At 42.5% G+C, this 20,078-nt stretch overlaps 1 protein-coding gene across 1 annotated transcript in view; it reads right to left on the bottom strand.

The window, feature by feature from the left end:
* The window catches only part of kif5ab (kinesin family member 5A, b), a 321,264-nt gene that overhangs the window by 157,915 nt on the left and 143,271 nt on the right, over positions 1-20,078 (bottom strand). The window contains 2 exon segments of the mRNA XM_034166139.1: positions 2,003-2,151; positions 11,050-11,154. Of these exon segments, the coding sequence (XP_034022030.1) occupies positions 2,003-2,151; positions 11,050-11,154 (254 nt within the window).

Here is a 20,078-nt window from a genome sequence, read left to right as displayed (position 1 = left end):
ACAAACAAAAAAAAACATACATTTGACCCAAACCTAACTGAATTATATTAGTCTGCTTGGAATCCTGCACCATATAATATGGAGGACCACAAGTTTCACAGAAATAGCAATAAAACTGACTTCTTGGTGCCTAAACATTGTTGGAAAGGTGAAAAGAAAAGGCAGACGGAGCACCCACTAACCAATCACATCCATCGGATTTTTATTAATTTACATTTCTTTTCTTCACAGAAAGGCTACAAGGAGAAGCACTCAGCAAACTGAGTAGCTAACAGGGAAGGAAAATGCAGCGAGTAAATGGAAAAGCAAATTGCCCCTTTAAAAACCTGATTAAAATCTGTATTGTTAATTCAATAAGCAAAATCAGTTATTTATTTCTCTTGATGATGAGATGAGATGAGTGAGATTGTTTTTAAATTTTTAAAAATTTTTAATCCATTGTTTATTTACACATTGATTTATGTATTTTCAAATGAACAGTTTAATGTTTTTGTAAATTCCCTGTTATATTTTTATGTCTGTGTGTGTGTGTGTGTGTGTGTGTGTGTGTGTGTGTGTGTGTGTGTGTGTGTGTGTGTGCGTGCGTGCGTGTGTGTATACATGTGTGTGTGAAATAGTAATAAAGCATTTAGGGTAACACTTTACTTGAAGGTATTGTCATAACAGTGACATAACACTGTCATAATTGTTACATGACACAGTCATGAACGTGTCATAAACATTATGTCAATGTCATAAATGTTTCTGACTCCTATCATTAAGTGTCATTCGGTTTTTATAATGATAAGTTGATATTTTTTGGGTGGTCTTGAATATGACAACTTGATATTAATCAGAGCGACATAATCAGAAGTTGTCTTTGGTCTTTTTGGTCTTCAGTTGTATGCCAACTTGCCAACTTGTCATTACAAAAACCGAATGACACTTAATAATAGGAGTCACAAACATTTATGACATTGACACGATGTTTATGACACAGTCATGACTGTGTCATGTAACAGCCATGACAGTGTCATCACTATTAATGACGATACCTTCAAGTAAAGTGTTACCGCATTTAGTTATTTTATTAAATGGCTTATTACTATTTTAGTGCCACTTATGGTTCTCCAAAATACAAAGCAACTCATTTCTTGTCATAGCTTTTGTTGTTGTTGTTTTTTGATTGTTAGAACTTTTGATGAAAATGTTTAACATCTACTCGGTTGCCAAAAAAAAAAAAAAAAAGAGTTTCCCTGCAATTAGCAGAACAAGTGTAGGATTACTGGAACCAGTCAGTCAGTAAATTTCTTCCTGCATATTCAGCTCTGATATGTTGGGTTTTGATCGATACATAACACAAAATAAAGACAGACCCGTCGATAAAGTGGCTCGTGAGTCCTCATTACTAATCGTAGGGCGCTCACAGCCATGAAGGCCACTGTTACTTGTTCTGTTAAATTATTTAAACATCATTTCCTTTGCTTAATCATACATCATTTATTTCTGTAAGCAGGCCCGTGTTATCATCACCATTCACGGTCCTCATTCAAAACACAAAATAAGTGTGCATGTGGCTTTCTCAGTTTCCATCTGTGTTTCTTGAGTGGATAGTGAGCATATGTGGAAAGCTGGGAAACAAACCAAATTTCAACTTCTGCAAGTGCAGCACGTCCGAAAGATGAGGAAAAACACAATCTGTTTTTTACACCCGACAACAGCAGAAACCAAATGGCTGCACAAGCTGAGTCATTAAAGCAAACTGCACAGGCAAATATGGAAGAAAATAAATGTGGACAGCATATCTGTGCTGACAGAAAAACATTCAAAAATTCATAAAAAAAAATACAGTGTGAAAATACAAATAAGAAACACAGCACTGTTCATTTATTAATTGCTCTTAATAAGTATTCCACATTTACTGCACTTTTTACTGCACTTTTAAATGAATTAATTGTTTTATAGCAACACTTTTCTCACAGCATGTGTTTATGCAGTGCAGCAGTTGCACGGATGCAATTACCTTTGGCCAAACATTAATGTGGATTTAGTCTCTGTATCGTTGTAGCTGGACGGTGAGCAACATATGAACATGGTGGTGCGACAATTTCCTCCCAGAGAATCCTGCAGGATGCGAGTCATTTTGCTGTCACGGTATGGCACATGGGATTTCTACGGAGACAAATAACGGAAGGATTAAGTGTTACAGAAGAGCGGGAATTAAAGAGAGGGCAAAATACAGTATATTTTAAAGGAAAGTTAAACTTCAGTGGAATGCCTTCTGACTTTCTCCACCACCATAAAATTAACAACTTTCATTAAAAAAAACTGTGTAGTGAGCATCAGCATAAAAAAAAAAGAAATAACAGGCTTTGCAGCCTGCAAGCATTTCCAATTGGTTTACCAGGAGTTCTCAAAGCCTTTAGACTTACAGATGAACAGATAGTGGATATTTTATTTAAAAAATATGCAGTATACTATATATATATATATATATATATATATATATATATATATATATATAATAATCATTAGTGATCTATCTCTTTTTCCTGGTTCTTTCCCTCAGCCCCAACCAGTCTCAGCAGAAGACTGCCCCTCCCTGAGCCTGGTTCTGCTGGAGGTTTCTTCCTGTTAAAAGGGAGTTTTTCCTTCCCACTGTGGCCAAGTGCTTGCTCATAGGGGGTCGTTTTGACCGTTGGGGTTTTTCATAATTATTGTATGGCCTTGCCTTGCAATGTGGAGCGCCTTGGGGCAACTGTTTGTTGTGATTTGGCGCTATATAAGAAAAAAGTTGATTGATTGATTGATTGATATATATATATATATATATATATATATATATATCAAAAACCTGATGGATTTGAATCACGTGTGCTTGCATGAGCAAACCTTGAACCTTCGTGCACATGCGTGAACTTTTTCACGCCTGTCGATTGCGTCATTTTCTGGTAAGCAGCCTTTGTGTGGGACGTGTGCAGTGTGCTCAGCGGATTTTCATTTCAAGGATAAAGACGGAACGACTGGAGCAGCGCCGCATCAAATTTTGCCAGAAACTGGGCGACAGCCAGGTGGAAACCATTCTGATGATTCAGATGGCTTTTGGTGACTTTTCAGTCGTGTGACTATCTGAGAAATTGTGGAAGAGGTGGGCATGTCACAGCATGTCCTGTGAGACTTCCAACACGGAGGCGCTTTTGCACCGCCATCAGCAGCAGCATGAATTTCAATCGTCTGTCACAGTGGAATCTTCCGAAAAAGTGCTGATGTCCACCTCTTCCGCAATTTCTTGGACAGTCACACGATGGTCCCGCATCACCACAGCGTTCACTTTGGAAATGATCTGGTCATTTCAGCATGTTGATGGCCGACAGGAGCGTGGCTCACTCTCCACCGTTGTGCGGCCGTCTTTAAACCGGTTGTACTGCTCCTTAATCTGTGTGATGCCCAAAGCATCGTCACCGAAAGCCGTCTGAATCATCCGAATGGTTTCCACCAAAATTTTCTGGCAAAATTTGATGCGGCGCTGCTCCTGTCATTCCGTCTTTTTCCTTGAAATGAAAATCCGCCGAGTGCACAACACACGTCCCACACAAAGGCTGCTTACCAGAAAATGACGCAATCGACAGGCATGAAAAAGTTCATGCATGCGCACAAAGGTTCAAGGTTGGCTCATGCAAGCACATGTGATTCAAATCCATCAGGTTTTTGCAACAAATAAAAAAGTCCGATACTTTTCTAACAGACCTTGTATATACGAGGTCTGTGAGAAACGTATCGGACCTTTTTATTTTTTTCAAAAACTATATGGATTTGAATCACGTGCGATTACATCAGATAAGCTTGAACCCTCGTTGGCATGCAAGAGTTTTTTCACGCCTATCGGTTACGTCATTCGCCTGTGGGCAGGCTTTCAGTGAGGAGTGGTCCACCTTCTCGTCGGAATTCCTTTGTCTGACTTCTTCCTGAGAGACTGGTGCTTTGCTTTATCAAAATTTTTTCAGAACCTGTGAGGCAGATCAAAGTGAACACCATTCGAGAAATTCAGCTGGTTTTCGGTGAAAATTTTAACGGCTGATGAGAGATTATGGAGTGTTGCTGTCGCTTTAAGGACTTCCCACGGAGCGGGACGTTCCGCTGCACTCTGAGGCGCCGTCGTCAGCCTGTTTCGAGCTGAAAACCTCCAAATTTAAGCCTCTGTTGACCCAGGATGTCGTGACAGAACAGAGAACTTTCAGAAGAGGTCGGGATCAGCAGTTTATCCGGACATTCCACTGTCAAAGGAGATTTTGTAATGAAAGACGTGCGGACGGCAGCAGGCAGCCGGCGCGGAGTGCCGCCACAGGAAATACACCTCCGTTGGAAGCCTTAAGGACAAGTTGGAACATGTCCAGCTGTAAAACAATTTCTCAGATACTCACTCGACTGCAAGCCATCAAAAGCCGCCTGGTTTTTACAAATGGTTATCAACACAGAGGTGTATTTCCTGTGGCGGCGCCGCGCCGGCTGCCTGCCGACGTGCCAATCCGTCCGCACCTCTTTCATTACAAAATCTCCTTTAACAGTGGAATGTCCGGATAAACTGCTGATCACGAGCTCTTCTGAAACTTCTCTGTTCTCTCACGACGTCCTGGGTCAACAGAGGCTTAAATTTGGAGGTTTTCAGCTCGAAACAGGCTGACGACGGCACCTCAGAGTGCAGCGGAACGTCCCGCTCCGTGGGAAGTCCTTAAAGCGACAGCAACACTCCATAATCTCTCATCAGCCGTTAAAATTTTCACCGAAAACCAGCTGAATTTCTCGAATAGTGTCCACTTCGATCTGCCTCACAGGTTCGGAAAAAATTTTGATCAAGCAAAGCGCCAGTCTTTCAGGAAGAAGTCAGACAAAGGAATTCCGACAAGGGGGGTGGACCACTCCTCACTCAAAGCCTGCCCACAGGCGAATGACGTAACCGACAGGCGTGAAAAAACTCACGCATGCGCACGAGGGTTCAAGGTTGGCTGATGTAATCGCACGTGATTCAAATCCATATAGTTTTTGAAAAAATAAAAAGGTACGTTATTTTTCTCACAGACCTTATATATATACACACATATATATATATATATATATATACACACATATATATATATATATATATATACACACATATATATACATATATATATATATATACAGTGAGGAAAATAAGTATTTGAACACCCTGCGATTTTGCAAGTTCTCCCACTTAGAAATCATGGAGGGGTCTGAAATTTTCATCTTACAACCCTTGGCAAAAATTATGGAATCACCGGCCTCAGAGGATGTTCATTCAGTTGTTTCATTTTGTAGAAAAAAGCATATCACAGACATGACACAAAACTAAAGTCATTTGAAATGGCAACTTTCTGGCTTTAAGAAACACTATAAGAAATCAGGAAAAAAAAACTGTGGCAGTCAAGTTACTTTTTTAGACCAAGCAGAGGGAAAAAAATATGGAATCACTCAATTCTGAGGAAAAAATATGGAATCATGAAAAACAAAAGAACGCTCCAACACATTACTAGTATTTTGTTGCACCACCTCTGACTTTTATAACAGCTTGCAGTCTCTGAGGCATGGACTTAATGAGTGACAAACAGTACTCTTCATCAATCTGGCTCCAACTTTCTCTGATTGCTGTTGCCAGATCAGCTTTGCAGGTTGGAGCCTTGTCATGGACCATTTTCTTTAACTTCCATCAAAGATTTTCAATTGGATTAAGATCCGGACTATTTGCAGGCCATGACATTGACCCTGTGTGTCTTTTTGCAAGGAATGTTTTCACAGTTTTTGCTCTATGGCAAGATGCATTATCATCTTGAAAAATGATTTCATCATCCCCAAACATCCTTTCAATTGATGGGATAAGAAAAGTGTTCAAAATATCAATGTAAACTTGTGCATTTATTGATGATGTAATGACAGCCATCTCCCCAGTGCCTTTACCTGACATGCAGCCCCATATCATCAATGACTGTGGAAATTTACATGTTCTCTTCAGGCAGTCATCTTTATAAATCTCATTGGAACGGCACCAAGCAAAAGTTCCAGCATCATCACCTTCCCCAATGCAGATTCGAGATTCATCACTGAATATTACTTTCATCCAGTCATCCACAGTCCACGATTGCTTTTCCTTAGCCCATTGTAACCTTGTTTTTTTCTGTTTAGGTGTTAATGATGGCTTTCGTTTAACTTTTCTGTATGTAAATCCCATTTCCTTTAGGCGGTTTCTTACAGTTCGGTCACAGACATTGACTCCAGTTTCCTCCCATTCGTTCCTCATTTGTTTTGTTGTGCATTTTCGATTTTTGAGACATATTGCTTTAAGTTTTCTGTCTTGACGCTTTGATGTCTTCCTTGGTCTACCAGTATGTCTGCCTTTAACAATCTTCCCATGTAGTTTGTATTTGGTCCAGAGTTTAGACACAGCTGAATGTGAACAACCAACATCTTTTGCAACACTGCATGATGATTTACCCTCTTTTAAGAGTTTGATAATCCTCTCCTTTGTTTCAATTGACATCTCTCGTGTTGGAGCCATGATTCATGTCAGTCCACTTGGTGCAACAGCTCTCCAAGGTGTGATCACTCCTTTTTAGATGCAGACTAATGAGCAGATCTGATTTGATGCAGGTGTTAGTTTTGGGGATGCAAATTTACAGGGTGATTCCATAATTTTTTCCTCAGAATTGAGTGATTCCATATTTTTTTTCCCTCTGCTTGGTCTAAAAAGTAACCGTTACTGACTGCCACAATTTTTTTTCTTGATTTCTTATAGTGTTTCTTAAAGCCAGAAAGTTGCCATTTGAAATGACTTTAGTTTTATGTCATGTCTGTGATCTGCTTTTTTTCTACAAAATTAAACAACTGAATGAACATCCTCCGAGGCCGGTGATTGCATAATTTTTGCCAAGGGTTGTAGGTGCATGTCCACTGTGAGAGACATAATCTAAAAAAAAAAAAAAAAAAAAAAAAAAAAAAAAAAACGGAAATCACAATGTATGATTTTTTAATAATTTATTTGTATGTTACTGCTGCAAATAAGTATTTGAACACCTACCAACCAGCAAGAATTCTGGCTCACACAGACCTGTTAATTTTTCTTTAAGAAGCCCTCTTCTTCTGCACTCTTTACCTGTATTAACTGCACCTGTTTGAACTTGTCACCTATAAAAAAAAGACACCTGTTCACACACTCAATCAATCACACTCCAACCTGTCCACCATAGCCAAGACCAAAGAGCTGTCTAAGGACACCAGGGACAAAACTGTAGACCTGCACAAGGCCGGGATGGACTACAGGACAACAGGCAAGCAGCTTGGTAGAAGACAACAACTGTTATGATTATTTATTAAAAAGTGGAAGAAATACAAGATGACTGTCAGTCTCCCTCGGTCTGGGATTCTATGCAAGATCTCACTTTGTGGGGTAAGGATGATTCTGAGAAAGCTCAGAACTACACAGGAGGACCTCGTCAATGACCTAAAGAGAGCTGGGACCACAGTCACAAAGATTACTCCACTTACCATGTTTAGAAGATGATAACAACCCCAAGAAAACCATCCCAACCGTGAAGCATGGGGGTGGAAACATCATACTCTGGGGGTGCTCTTCTGCAAAGGGGACAGGACGACTGCACTGTATTGAAGGGAGGATGGATGGGGTCATGTATTGTGAGATTTTGGCAAACAACCTCCTTCCCTCAGTAAGAGCATTGAAGATGGGCCATGGCAGGTCTTCCAGCATGACAATGACCCCAAACACACAGCCAGGGCAACTAAGGAGAGGCTCCGTAAGAAGCATTTCAAGGTCCTGGAGTGGCCTGGCCAGTCTCCAGACCTGAACTCAATAGAAAATCTTTGGAGGGAGCTGAAACTCCAAACTTGAAAATCTAGAGAAGATCTGTATGGAGGAGTGGCCCAAAATCCCTGTTGCAGTGTGTGCAAACCTGGTGAAAAACTACAGGAAATGTTTGACCTCTGTAATTGCAAACAAAGGCTACTGTACCAGATATTAACATTGATTTTCACAGGTGTTCAAATACTTATTTGCAGCAGTAACATACAAATAAATTATTTAAAAAATCATACATTGTGATTTCTGGATTTTTTTTTTTTTTTTTTTTTTTCTCGCTCTCACAGTGGACATGCATCTACAAATTGTAACACTTTGGGGACATATAAACAAATTTAATTGAATTCTGGTGTTCAGAAGTCAGACAAAATACAGGTGAGTGTCAACCACAGCTGTTCAGAATTTTTGATAACTTATCCAGTTTGCCAGACGCAGTATTGCTTATCCCCATCATGTTCTTGTATTTTGAGTTACAAGATGACAGCATTTATTGTTTTTGAGTTACTTACCTGCAAAGAATGGCTGGGTTGGAAAAACTCACTCACCCACTCATCCCCATTTTGGCTATGCTAGCCCGGTGCTGTTACCAGCACAGGGAACTAGCATTATCCTTAAAATACTGTAATGATCTTTTGTAGATGTCTACAGCTTATAGCTCACTATTCATTTTCAATATTTACATACCAGTCAACTGTGGTTGTGTGACTTTATGACTATTGAAAGCAGAGACACTGTCTTCAATTTTAGCTCCAGCAAATCACTATATCATTCAAGATAAATATATATACCTTATATATATGTGCATTTTTACATTTCACAGACAATTTTTTTTTCAAGGTGACTTGCAACGATGGAAAAGTGCAGTGCAAGCCATATCAAGAGTAAACAGCACATGCAGCGTCTATAAAGCCCCGTCACATATAGCAAGAATGTGGAGGAACCATGTCCGATATGGCAAATATTCCCATAGTCCAATGCAGTCAGGAGGAAAAGAGGCGTGGCCAACCCTGTCGGAACACATCCGGAGTACCTCATGCACACCTGCATGATGACATCCAAAGCGTACGAGGTCTGTCCAAAAAGTATCGTACCTTTTTATTTTTTGCAAAAACCATATGGATTTGAATCACATGTGATTGCATCAGCCAAGCTTGAACCTTCGTGCGCATGCGTGAGTTTTTTCACGCCTATCAGTCAGACGACGTCCCGGATCAACAAAGCCTTCACGTTGGAAACGATCTGGTTGTTTGAGCGGGGTTTGAGCTTGTCGATTGGCGCTCGGAGCGCACCGCGCTCTCAGACGCTGTGGCCGGTCTTTAAACCGGCTGGAGCACTCCTTAATCTGTGTAATCCCCATAAAATCGTCGCTGAAAGCCATCTAAATTTTCCAAATGGTGTCCACCTGGGGGTCTCTCACAGTTTCTGGAAAAATTTGATGCAGCAAAGCTCCAAATCGTTCAGACATTTATTCGCAATAAAATCAGAAGAGAGGGGTGGACCACTGCTCACACAAAGCCTGCTCACAGGCGAATGACGCAACCGACAGGCGTGAAAAAACTCACGCATGCGCACGAAGGTTCAAGCTTGGCTGATGCAATCACATGTGATTCAAATCCATATGGTTTTTGCAAAAATTAAAAAGGACCGATACTTTTTGGACAGACCTCGTATGTAGACAACGTGGATGATACAGACTGCTGTCAGATGGCCTTAAAGGCTCTGCAGACTGTCCAGTGTCAAAATGTCTGGATGGCAAACACGGGACCGGAGCGCTGTGTTCCTCACGCACAAGTGCGCAGCGTGTGTGCTCCACACACATGCGTGTGGGTACTATTATCACTCAGCCGTGTGTGTGTGTGTGTGTGTGTATGCATAATGCTGCATGGGTCACTAAGCGTGCGCGGGGTGCACATGTGCACACGTGCCACTGGACAGCTTCGCTCAAAGTTTGCTGGCAGTTGGCCATGCTGTCTCCTGTCAGACGCAGTGCCTTTCCAGGGAACTTTCTTTTTTCTTGTTTGCTCACTTCAGGACCACAACGCAACTCTGGACACCATGATGGATGGATTATCACAGGGGATTAAATTTTTTATTTTGGGTGAGAGGATTTTAACCGCAGGCTGCTGTCCTGGCTTCACGTCCATGTCTGCAGTGTGAAACACTCCTGGACCGTTGTTGGAGGTGAGATTCATGTTTATTAATGCTGCCACGGCCTGGCACAACAGTTCCATGTCATATCTCCTACAGAGTTAGAAGGTGATCATTTATTACAGCATGAGATCCGTCCAGCTCCAAGTCTGAAGCATGCAATGACGCGTTACTGCGCACCACAGAGAGGCACAGCTGCCGGTGATATGATGGAGACAATAGTTCACATTATTTAAGTCGCCCATGGGAAGGAATGGAAAAATATCTGTACTGTAAGGTCTATTGTGGATATAACAGCCTGTTCAGATTTGTGGCTGCATGCGTGCAGTAGCGCATGGAGCTTTCAGTTTGATAGCTGCTGTTCACATTTACTGAACATGATAATAATTCATAATTATTATCATGATGAAGTGTGCCACATACATATTAACGGTTCCTTTGTGCTCCGGGGGGGGGGGGCTTATTATATGTGGCACGTGCATGTCAAACCGGCAGGGGTGCCAGATCCATCTCAAGGTTCCCCGCTCAAATCATTTCGGATCCAGTTTTCCGCCATCGGAATACATATATGTGTGCCGTCATAATTCTGACACCATTCTGCATGATTTGGCTATGTGTGATGAGGGTATAACTCTCAGTGAATTCTTGTTCTTTATTGTCACATTGAAATTGCTTTGTATAATCTAACTGGAACCCAGTCCAAATGTGAACATTTAACTACAGATGAGTAACAATCTTTTCTTAATGAAGATGACTCCTCACATTCCACCCCAATGCACAAACCAGATAAGTCACCAGAATATTCCAGATGTTCATTTTTGTGTTTTTCAGTTGGAATAATAGTAATTAAATCTATCTGCTGAGCTGAGTCTCTAAGGGGAGATTCAAATTATTCAACATCTCTCCACTAATTATGTGCAGCTACGAGAGAGAATTTTGAAAATGTAGCGTTGGAAGCAAACAATATGAGAAAAACAAATGAAAAAAGGCCTATAAGTGAGTGAGTAGAGTATCGGGATAGCCAGAATGTTCATCCATACCGTTCCTTCAGCCAAGGCGGAGATGACATTGCCCAAAGCAGACAGAGATTTGTTGATGTTCTTAGCCTCATCCAGAAGGGCTCCCTCTGCACCCGTCTTACTGACCTGACACAGAGTCACACAGGTAGGTTCTATTAGTTCAATAGGTACATTACCATCACAATATTCACATTCAAACAACTGTCATACAGTACATTGAATAAACAGAAAATTAATGAAATCACATCGGTTGGTAACTCTCAAATGAATAAAGTTTAAAAAGTAATTTAAAAAGTTAACATAAATAGTACTTAAATTAATTTAGATCAACCTAATTCATTTGAGCGTTACTAATTGAAACACTTTGTCAAGTTGATCCAACAATTGTCTTTTTAAAGTCCCCGTCACACATAGCAAGAATGTGGGGGCACCATTCCGACACAGCAAATATTGCCATAATCCAACGCAGTCGGAAGGAAAAGATGTGTGGTCAGCATCCGGACTGCCTTGTGCACACCTGCAGGATGCAGCCCAAACATATTTCAGACAACAGTCAGATGAGTGCTGTCAGATGGCACTGGCATTGGAGCTGTCACTCACTCACTCACTCACTCACTCACTCACTCACTCACTCACATCTCCACATGTCCTCATATTCCCACCGCTAAACTGACCTCTCATCAGTGTGTGTCTCACATGACGGAGTGCACGTGTGTACGTATGTAGAACAGGTGACCCAAGTGATGAGTGTGTGTCCATTCAGCTCCGTGCGTGTGTTCACAATGCCTGAATGAGCCGCGTGTGTCTGTGTGTGTAGAACAGGTGATCAAAGCAGTGTGCGAGTGTGTGGCCGAAATGTTCGCTCAGCTGTGTGTATAGGTGTTCATAAACGCTGTACCAGCCTCTCCATATGCGCACATGGGGCACATGCTGGTGGACTCCATAACTGCTGCTGATTTGTGCTGGCAGTGCGCCAACTTCCCACATGTGTGCAATATTCAGGCTGCAGCCAGTGGACAACTGTAGTTGGATTATCATGGTGGAACGGCACTTCACATGAGATTTATTCATACCAGAGATGGATTATGTATTGCCATCTGATTGACATTGCCAGCACACACGAGGAACGCGAGGTACCGGAGGTGAGTTACATGTTTATTTATGTCATGTGCTGGGCAAACATTTCCACATCATACCTGCTACAGACTTAGGAAGTGAACGTGTAATAATACGTGTGTACAGCGGTGACATCCCGGTTCAGCTGCGTTGCTAGGCGCTGCACCGAGCCTCTGACGTGTGCACAGTGCCACATACATGTTATTACATAACATTTCCTTCGCCCTCCCTGGCTGGGGTCCAGTGGAGGTGAACAAATGTGGCACAGCATGTCGGCAAGCTTTGCTGTGACCGATCGATCTCAGAGCTCAATCAACAGCGATCAGATCGTTTCAGATGCTCTTTTGATGCCGTCAGAATACTGTATGTAAATTGCAGTCAGATGATCATCAGATACCTTTTTTCAAAACTCAGCACCCGGAGAGTTTTGAACATGTGCGTCACACTTGGGGCCGCCGGCCGATTTTGACCAACTGTCTCGACTTCCGCAGATGGCTGTCAGAACGTTTTGGAACTGAAATCTGACACTTTTTGGATGCGCACCAATTCATAAGTCCGACGCCACTCTGCGTGATTCCGGCTATGTGTGACGGGGGTACAAGTGTTGTGCCTTAAATATACCTAAAGTACTTTATTCCCCCAAAATACTGAAAACAAGAGCAATCGGAGATTTCTGACGTCCGCCAATCCGGCTCCAGATCACCTCCAAAATTCAGTAGACCCTTCCGTGCCCTAATATCTGTCTGTGGTGCAAATAATTGTGATGTCGTATCTTTCTGCTGCAGAACCTACATATTGATCCAGATCACTCCCAACACATCCTGAGCCAAAATCCGGATCCATTTCCGGTTCTCCTCCAAAATTCAGCAGTCTTCCATGCACTATCTGCGGTACAAATTTGACAAGAATCCGTGAAGTAGGTTTTTTTTAAGTAATCCTTCTAAGCCTACATGAAGTGAAATCTTGATCCAGAATTCAGATCTGGATTTGGATCACCTCCAAAATTTAAAGGAGTCTTCCATGGCCTAATATGTATCTGTGATTAAAATTTCTGCAAAATCCTTGAAGAACTTTTGACATAATCCTGCTGAAAGAAGAATAAATAGATAAATGAATGCTAATTCCGTCCTTGGGGGATGTAATGATTTCACACAGATGAGAAACACTGGCAAATAGCTTCAACATTTGGGCATTTTATAGGGAAGGGAAAACAAGTGTGTCAGTCTCTGTATGATGAATTATCTACAGTGAGAAAGAGAAGCAAACACGTTGGTCTGTCAAAGTGTACAACATGGACGAGCTTTATGATGAATCAATATTTTCTATCAAAATCTAAAAAGCTGTTGGAATGAATCTATAGCTGTTTTCACCACCAGAGATTACCAAGACAGACCGATGCAGCATTAGCAAACAACACGTCCTTATTGCTCTGTTGCTATGGGAACAATATTTTTTTATTTGCATCAGTACCATACAGAGAAGGTAGCTCTGTGGGATAAGGAGTTGGGTTGCTACTGGGTTTGATTCCTGGTCATGCTACCTCTCTGTGTTCTTTATCTGTATTGTCCCATTTCACTCAGCTGTAAGTGGTTCGTTGCCTTGACTGTGCTATCGACCCCTTCCCAACATCCCTAAGGGCCCCATCACACAGCACAAATGTGGCCGAATTACGCATGAAGCAGGAACTGTATGCAATTCGTGAAAACTGTAGCTGCCTCCAATGCCTCGTACAGCTGTCACTACAACTATTTGTGCACACCAGCGGCTGAAAGACAGAGTGTGCCAAGTGAGAGCCCATTCGGTGAAATTTGTCTAAGTGCCCCCACGAGTGTGGCATTGCAAAACAGCAACACACATGTGGCATGCCAGAGTGTCAGCAACACATGTGCCATGTGAATTGCGCATGTGTTGCACTCCACCCCATCCGCCACACATGTGGTGTGCCGGGGGGGGGGGGGGGGGGGCGCACTTGCATGAACTGCTGATATGGCGCACACAGCACAGCGAGCTACCTCCCAGCTGCTGACCAGAGACTCACTGACAGCTACGAATGAATGACGGCTCAGTGCACAAGACATGTCACATTAAAAACACAAAGACCACAGCTAGGACAGGTATATTAATAAGTACTACACTACCTGCATACACAATTACATAACAAATAACTAAAAAGAAATGATCACATAACACAGACACAGAGTGACACATTGGTGTGTACGCTGGACTGACAGGGGGTGTGGCCACCGACAGCAGCAGCTGTTGCGATCTCTGGTTCTGGATGTCTCAGCTGGGGAACACGTACCGTGTTTTCAAGGACATGACCTAACAACTGTCCACTGTGACGTGCATGTGTCTGCTTTCTGTCCTCACGTGGACATACATAAAAACATCTATCGCTGTTGGGGCTGCAGCGAGCGCATGGCCCGCACATTCACAGGCTGCCCCAGGTGAAATGGTCCGTCAGATCATAACATGCAGCGGATGATTTGAATGTCATGTTGCGCACATGAGCTCTGTTCCACATGATGCGGTGTTGTCCTGCGGTGCACCATCCACAGGACATGTGTGTCAGGCCGGACACACGCGGCTGGACACGCGGGGCGAGCAGATGTGGACATGATAAAAGCGCACTGCTCCATTCATGTCATTTCATGATTGTACATCTGTGACCATGGGTCATCTACGGAGGAACAGGTGGTTTATACTTGTATTGTCCACTCGATAAGAGGGATTCAATAAAGTGCAGTGGTTTTTTTATGGTGTGTGGTTTTATTTTTTTTAAATACGTTTATCTCCTTGTTGATTTCAGGCATTTTACACACCTTTTATAGGACAGTGATGGTAGTGCAGTGGTAAAGTTTCTGTCTGTTAATCAGAGCTTTTGTAAACTGCAGGTTCGAATCCTGTGGGTGGCATGTTTTTTTTATTTTTTGCCACAGCAGCTGCACGATGTCGTTCCACATGCTGCAGCTGCTTGCACTGTGTTCTTGCTGTGACAGTTTTTCACACACTTATGTGCATGCATGAAACCGTGACAGCGGGATCATTCATGCCTGCCCGACCACGTGTCCCTCCTGACGTCGGCTCGATGTTTTCATGGTTCGCTCACACGAGCTGTTTCACCATGATTCACCCTGATTTATACTTATTCGTACTGTGTGTGAAGGGGCCCTAATTAAGGCAAACACTGCCATTCTCATTCCCCTTATCACTGCTTTAATCAATCAATCTCTCCAATCCAGCTTTGTTCCTCCCATCTTGAAATCTGCCATTATCAAACCCCTTCTTAAAAACCCACTCTTGACCTGCAAGATCTGGCAAGTTACAGATCCATCTCCCAACTTCCCTTTCTGGCAAAAATTCTTGAAAAAAAATGTTTTGGTCCATATTCAAGATAATTTACATGAAAACAGTATTCTGGAAAAATTCCAATCTGGATTCCGTAGAGCTCTCATAGGACAGAGACAGCACTGGTCCGTGTCACAAATGACCTGCTGGTTGCTTCTGACCATGGGTTTTCTTCTGTCTTCATTCTGCTTGACCTGTTGGCAGCCTTCGACACAGTGGATCATGCTATCCTGCTCCACCGACTACAGCACCTTGTAGGGCTCACTGGCACTGCCCTGGATTGGTTTCGATCCTATCTGTTGGAGAGATCGGAATTAGTCTCCATTGGGCGTGCCAGAACTTTGAGCCATCCTGTCTCTTGTGGGGGGCCTCGGGGACCCCATCTATTTAATCTGCATGCATCATCAGCAGTTATGGGGTCTCATTCCATTGCTACGCTGATGATACTCAGTTGTATCTGAGGCTGGGTGGCAGTGTGTCTGAGACCCCATCTGCTTTTGCTCCATCTCCATCACCCTCTGTTTACTCTCCTTCTCTAGCTACTCCTCTTTCTACTCTCACAGCCTGTCTGGAGGAGATTAAGGGCCCCTTCACACATAGTACAAATGTGGTCGAATTGCGCATGAATTGCGCATGAAGCAGGAATCATATGCAATACGTGTAAAATTGTAGCCGCCTCCAACTTCTCATACACCTGTTGCTACTATTTGCACACACCAGCAACTGAAAGACAGAGTGTGCCCTGTGAGAGCCCACTGGATCCCTGTTGGGGCAGTTGTCGGCCAAATTCCAGGTGACACATAAACATCTAAATTGTTCGCTTGGCACTTAGAAAATGTGTGGCCTTTCGTGCTATTAGCACAAAAACAGTCAACAGATGATCACTTTTGAGCTGGCGGTGAAATTTGTCTCTTATCTGAGCACAGAGTAACACCTTGGTCTATGTGCTGAAAGGACAAGGGTGTGGCTGGCTCCCAATAGTTGTTGGGAGCCAGCCTGGACATCACTGCAGAACATGTACTGTGTTTTGACGGACATGCGTGCGTGTGTGTGCTTGCTGTCCTCATGTGGAAATATATAAAAACATATATTGCTATTGTGACAGGCTGGAGAAACAGACCGTCAGTTCATGTGGACACACAGCAGGCAATCTGAATGTCACATCTGTCTGACAGGACACGTGTGTCCTGTGAGCGACGCAGGACTATATGACAAGCCAACAGTGCCACAAATACACCACTTTCAGTCACGTATCAGCAGAAATACGCCGTAGCAAGCGCCGTTTGGTCAGTTATCACAGTGCTTGTTTCTCTTTTTTTTAAAGAAATACATTTATCTGCTTGTTGATTTTAGCCATCTGGTGATCAGAGCTTTTGTAAATTGCAGGTTCGAATCCCGTGAGTGGCATTTTATTTTTAATTAACCAGGGTTATTTAACTGCAGGGTTCTGTATTGCATCCCCTTTTATTTATCATTTATATCAACTCAGTGATATTCACTAATTATACAGCTGGTTTTTATTTTATTGTTCTCCACATCAGCGGCTCGATGTGATGCACCATGTCCCAGCTGCTCGCACTGTGTTTCCTGCTCGCACGACACCATCGCGTGCCCAACACTGTCCCAGCGGGTTCGTTCACGCCTGCCCCTTGGCTCGATGTTTTCGTGGTTCGCTGTTCCACCGTGATTCGCCCTGATTTGTACTTATTCATACTATGTGTGAAGGGGCCCTAAGGCCTGGATGCAGCAAAATCTTGTCCATCTTAACAGTTCAAAAACCGAAGCAATCCAAATTGGCACTGTCCATCAAATTCAACAGTGCAAAATCCTCAGCATTGCTTCTTCTGGTCAAAATATCGCTCTTACCACTACAGTCACCAACCTTGGTGTCATTTCGATCCACAACTCATCTTTGAATACCAAATAAAACACATTTGTAAAACCTCTTTTTTTTTCACCTTCGTAATATAGCTAAAAGTAGGGACACACCCTCCCTTTCCAATTCCGAAAAGCTCATCCACACCTTTGTCTCCTCCAGACTGGACTACTGCAACGCACTTCTCATTGGGGTTCCTGGCAACAATATACAAAGACTTCAGTATGTCCAGAACAGTGCTGCCAGGGTCCTGATGAGAGTGCGTAAGCACGAGCACATCACTCCCATCCTCCGTTCACTTCACTGGCTTCCCATTTGTGCCGGGATCACATACAAAATTTCACTGCTTACTTTTCAATGTTTATATGGTAATGCCCCATCATACCTAACAGAACTCCTCTCCCCTCACCATCCTGCACGTACTCTTTGCTCCTCCAACACACACCTTCTTCTCACTCCTAGGACTCGATCCCGCATCATAGGAGACCGTGCCTTCTCCACGCAGCCCCTCAAATGTGGAATGCCCTGCCTCCTCATCTGAGGGCACCACAGACCCTGGAATCTTTTAAAAAGGGCCTTAAAACTTTTCTTTTTACCCGATGTTATAATTAAATTTTGAGTTTTTGCTTCCCATATTGTTTTAATGATTGTTTTAATAATATGCCTACTTTTGTTTCTGTTTTTATCTATCTTTCCTTTTAATTGCTGTAGCACTTTGAGATTTATTGTAAATGTAAAGTGCATTATAAATTAAATTTATCATTATTATTATTATTATTGACTGGGGAAGTAACATGCGATGGACTGACACCTTGTCCAGGGGGAGTTGTAGACTCACAACTGCTTCTTGCTACAATAAACAGGGATAGCACTGGCACCAATGGACCTTAGTCCAATTTAGTACTTACATCTACTTAGTCTGTTAGTACCATCAGCAATTACAACATATCCAAGGACCACGTTTGTTTGTGGGGTTAATTCATTTCGGTCTGCTTTCCTGAGTATGACCTACAAGAGAGGTTACTGCTCAGTCAGCCACAATCGACAAGCAGATCTTTATGACAGTCGAAGTCAGCTTTAGGGCATTAAAAATGATTTGCCATTTTTGCAGAAGTCAGTGACTGGTCTTTGGTAAATCTAACTACTGCACTAACAATTATTATTCAAACAAGTGTGCAGGAGCACTTTGCTGTCTGGTTCAAACTGATTTCAGTCAAGTATTCATAGCAGAGATGAATGTAATACATGATCGAAAATCTTCCAAAAGCACCAGTATTTCCTGCTTCTAATGTTAATTAGAAGTCTTAAACCCTTAAAATGGGGTGCTTAGTTCCATGCTGAAGATTTCAGACATTTGTATGTCTGTTCAAGATTATTTTTTTAAATTATTGTTCTGACAGAGAAACAAAGTGCAACATTCTCCACAATGTGACATCCCCTGTCTATGTGTCTTTCTTCAAACTAGACCTTAACTTTAACCAGATTCTAGAGGTGATCTTGACCATAGCACAGTATGTTCAGGTGTGGTGTAAGATTAGCTGACTCAGATTTCACAATAAATAAGTAAAAACAAGGAAACAATCAGTGCTCTGTTCCTCCTTTTGGATTCTTCTGCTTCCATTTAGGTTTCTTTTGTTTTGTTTTAACTGAGAAATCATTTGAGGGTTTCGTATTTTTCTAAAGTTGTTGTGTTCCTCTCTCATCTTAGCTGATTGGCTGTCTCTGAATGAACAAATCCTAACACCCGTATTGAATCAGCGACAGACAAAACCAAGCCCTCAAAATTATAATCAATCCTCAGTGTCTAAGTTAGATTCTTTATAATGCAGAATTTATTAGCATGTCAGTGCAGTGCTTTACAGAGATTTTCATTCTAAAGGTGACGTTTGGTGTATAAAAGAGCTGCTCAGTGATTTACTGCAGGATATTGCACTTTCATAAAGTTGGAGAACTTGCAAGAGGCAGAAAATGGTCAAAATTGAAGCAGCAAATCGAAAGATAGCTATCCTAGCTTTTAATGCATACTATGTCTTTTGGGGTTTTTCATTAGATACCTCCCTGCATAGAAAACACCCTTGTATATATATATACCAATGAGTCTTAAAGGGTTAGGAAGCGTGCTCATTGAAAGCCTTCCTCATCTCAAGAAAATTCCATACATCCAGAGTCCATGTGCACAATTGTCCTAGTTGTCAATGGGAGGCTCTTTCATTCAACCAAATATCTTCTCAGCCCTCACCAAACAGACTGAGGAGCACATCCTTGCAGATGCTTCGTGTTGCATCCTGATATCTGAGCACCACATTGTTCTCCACCTCATGTGGTTTCACTCTGGGTGTTGGGAAAGTGTAGGAACACGGACCCACAACAGGGGGCGCAAATGAACGGACAATGGAGTAAGTCAAAATAACAAAGCTTTACTGTTGTGAATGTGCACAACGAATACAACCAATCACAGCAATGGACAACAGTCAATTCACAAAAGTGTCGTGTGGGCAGGCTCGAAGATAGGAGACGCCTCTCCAAGGTAAGACCGGAACCACACGGCTTCCTCCGCCACAGGACCCCGGGAATACTGGAGCCGCCAAGTCCCGAACTCCCAGGTGGCCACTGCCTCCGCGTGTCGGACCTGGTACTGCTGGCGAGGAACAAAGGACAGTTAGATGGGGGCGCGTTTGCACCCAGGACTCCGAACAGCAGGGAAGTTACC

Source organism: Thalassophryne amazonica, chromosome 3, assembly GCF_902500255.1.
Source record: "Thalassophryne amazonica chromosome 3, fThaAma1.1, whole genome shotgun sequence".
NCBI lineage: Eukaryota > Metazoa > Chordata > Actinopteri > Batrachoidiformes > Batrachoididae > Thalassophryne > Thalassophryne amazonica.
Note: the sequence above shows the minus strand (reverse complement) of the source record. Positions and strands in the feature narration are given on the sequence as shown.